The sequence below is a fragment of the Numenius arquata genome, chromosome 7 (assembly GCF_964106895.1).
Source record: "Numenius arquata chromosome 7, bNumArq3.hap1.1, whole genome shotgun sequence".
Lineage (NCBI taxonomy): Eukaryota > Metazoa > Chordata > Aves > Charadriiformes > Scolopacidae > Numenius > Numenius arquata.
This window is the reverse complement of record NC_133582.1, coordinates 40,058,264-40,061,450: the sequence shown is the minus strand read 5'-3', so window position 1 is coordinate 40,061,450 and position 3,187 is coordinate 40,058,264. Positions and strand designations below refer to the sequence as shown.

The 3,187-nt window shown below is 47.0% G+C and overlaps 1 protein-coding gene across 1 annotated transcript; it reads left to right on the top strand.

The window, feature by feature from the left end:
- The first annotated feature begins 1,331 nt into the window (after positions 1-1,331).
- CX3CR1 (C-X3-C motif chemokine receptor 1) lies at positions 1,332-2,396 on the top strand. Its single transcript, XM_074150916.1, has one exon. The coding sequence runs from the start codon at positions 1,332-1,334 to the stop codon at positions 2,394-2,396; it is 1,065 nt and encodes a 354-aa protein (XP_074007017.1).
- The last annotated feature ends 791 nt before the right edge of the window (positions 2,397-3,187 follow it).

Genomic DNA, 3,187 nt, shown 5'->3' with positions numbered 1-3,187 from the left:
TCAACGTGGTTAGCAGAGTCTGGAAAGCACTCTGTCTTATCTAGAAGCACCCTGACCTGCATTGGATCGGGTGCACTGCTCTTCACTAACTGCATTAACTACCTCTCCCACTAACAAGAGGATGTAAACATCTATATTCGAGACAGCTTATTGTCACTGAACTGAGTCCCTGCTTTACAGTCAATGGGGGTTCCTGTAAGAAGGTTGTGGCACTGTGACCAAGGGGAAGTTGCAGTTTAGTTATCACTGACCTTTCCTTTCAGTCTTAACTTCAGCAGGCTGGTTTGGCCGCACTGTCACGTCCCTGGGCTTCTGCACAGCATATCACATCAATTTCCTTCATTTCCTAGAGTGAGAGCAAGTAATGGATACTTACAACTCTTTACCCCAACCAGGGAGCAGAGCTAATTCAGTAACATCTCCACCCCTCTAGGATTTTGCGTTCCTGCAAACAGAAATCTCTGCAGAGACTTGAACGCCATATCCCAAGGGAGAGCAGAGGAACTGACAGGTGCCCCGAGTTACTGGATGTGCAGACGAGCGAGCCCAGAGCTCACACACCTGCATCCTATATCTCTTTGGGTGCAGCCCCTGAGCTAACCAGCCCTGGCCCCAACCTGACTACCCCAGCCAACCTACTACTGCAGCCAAGGCAGCAGAAGTCATGAAAGGCTTTGGCGCTTGAGGAAAAGTGTCAGTATAGCTTCCCTTCTTCTGATTATAGTATGATATTTTAAAAAAAAAAAACCTCACTAAAGGTATGCTTTCTCCCAAGGTATGTCCCAGTGCAAACTGCTGCTCCCACGTCGGCAAGTGTCTGCTCAGGCCTGGCCAAACTGGGCATCTTACACACCTCCACCCTGGGGTTAATGTGTGGGGCGAGACCAGGCGCCTGGTGGTGTCGAGAGGCACCGCATGGTGATCGATTTCCTGCAGAGCACTGCCCTACAGACCAGGAGGGCACCTGCATTTCTCACACTGCCACGTACCCCTGGCAGAACTCAGTTTGTCGGATGTCTGTTCGCCGCTGCTTCTGCTCCTCTTCCGATAAGCAGGGGCTTTTTCAACAGCCCTTGAAATTCTCATTTGTGTTTTCTTATCCTAAAGAGCTAACTTTCAGTGAAGCACACATAACAGCAGAGCCTGGGCTTGTGTTAGTAACTACCATCACCTCCGCAGTGATACAGCTCTCACTAATCCAAATAGTGAGAAAATCCCAAAGCGTGGGTGTTGGTGAGGTCTCACAGTGTTTTACCGTAGCATATACTGGATCTCTCTCTAACATTATTCTCTTTTCCCTTTTCAGGTTGCCTCTAGCCAGAAAATTCAGCATGACGGAAGCATTCACAGAAACGACAGCTGAATACAGTTATGATGAACATGCTTTTACCTGCAATAAGACAGACATCCAAGAATTTGGGAAAATATTTCTACCAATATTTTACATTGCAGTGTTTGCTCTTGGCTTCACGGGGAATCTAATGGTGGTTTTTGCCATTGTGAAAGAAGGCAGTAGAAAAAGCATCACTGACATCTATCTCCTGAACTTGGCTATCTCAGACCTTCTCTTCGTGATCTCCCTCCCCTTCTGGGCTTCCAACACGGTGCGTGGATGGACTTTCGGGACTATTCCATGCACAGCTGTTTCCTCCCTGTATTACATTGGTTTCTTTGGGGGCATGTTCTTTATCACTGTTATCAGTATCGACAGATACTTGGCCATTGTCCGGGCAACATACTCTCTGAAATCCAGAACAGTGAAACATGGCTTTCTCATAACATGTGGAGTATGGGCAGTAGCAGTTTTAGTCTCAGTGCCACATTTTGTGTTCTCCCAGCTGGTAGAAAATGACTGCATTTCTGTCTTACCCCAGAAGCTGGAGAACATCTGGCCAGTGTTCTGCAATGTGGAGCTGAACACCATCGGCTTTTTCATCCCAGTCTGTATCATAGGCTATTGCTACTGTGGGATCATCAAAACCCTGCTGTTCTGCAAAAATCAGAAAAAAACACGAGCCATAAAACTGGTCTTGGTTGTGGTGGTCGTGTTTTTTCTGTTTTGGTCCCCCTACAATGTGCTGATTTTTCTAGAGACTTTAAAGTACTATGAATTATTCACAAGTTGCAACCAAATTAAATCATTGGACTATGCAATGCACCTCACCGAAACCATTGCATTCAGTCACTGTTGTCTCAATCCTCTTATCTATGCCTTTGCTGGCCAAAAATTCAGGAAATACCTGTATCATGTCTGCTTGAAGTATTGTCCATGCCTGTGTTTCTGTGGCCCCTGCAGTTGCTACCAGGTCACCTCTTCAGCTAGCTATCCAGAAAGCGTCGTGGTCAGCAACATAACCCAGAACACCAGTGACCAGGATGGATCTGTCTTTGTCTAAAAGGCTCTGTGAAGAAGAAATGTATGTAAGTATGTCTTCTGCAGGGCTAGCCACCACTGGGAGATTGCCGTTACCCAATGTCCTGGCTTGAAGTAAAACAGACCCAACTTTCTGTTCAGTAATTTTACTGCTTAGCTAAGCCTCTTCTAGCTCTCTGAACTTAACAGCACATTGTGCAGAAATCGGTTTGTTCTCAGGGTGATAAGAACTATGTTTGTAGTTAATGCCACGGAATGGTATGCAGGGAGAGTTTTGCTCATACTTACTGTTGTAGCAACCAAGGTCAGGTAACTTCATTATTTGCCCCTTTGGAGGGTCAGAAACGGAAAAGCGTAGAGGGGTCCCACCTGTGGGGAGGAGCAGACAGGAGAGGTGACCCAAACCTGACCAACAGGGTGTTCTGTCCCATCTGCCCCATGCTCAGTCTAAAAGCTGAGGGATCGAAGGCTCAGCTTCTTTCTTCAGTGGCTGACGTCTGAGGAGGACCCTGTCTGTTCATCTGCCTTCGATCCCAATCCGTGCTTTCCTGACTCTAGATCTGGAATCCAGTTCCTGTCCATCGCCGAGTCCAGTCTGGGACTTCCCCACTGCCCACCGGTGGGACCTTGATACAGTTTTGTACATATTATATGTATTTAGTTCCTTCTAAACTCGTAAATCTCTTTCTCTCTCCGAGAGCATCTGTCGTCTGTCATTGGCCAATCCAGCCTGAACCACACCAGACGTGGGGCCTGAACCCATGACCCTTGCCGAATATATTGCATGGTTTATTTGCTGTTTGTGTTTGTATG

Bases quoted from the DNA above. Each gene is read 5' to 3' on its own strand.
- CX3CR1 (XM_074150916.1), top strand. From the start codon at position 1,332: ATGACGGAAGCATTCACAGAAACGACAGCTGAATACAGTTATGATGAA.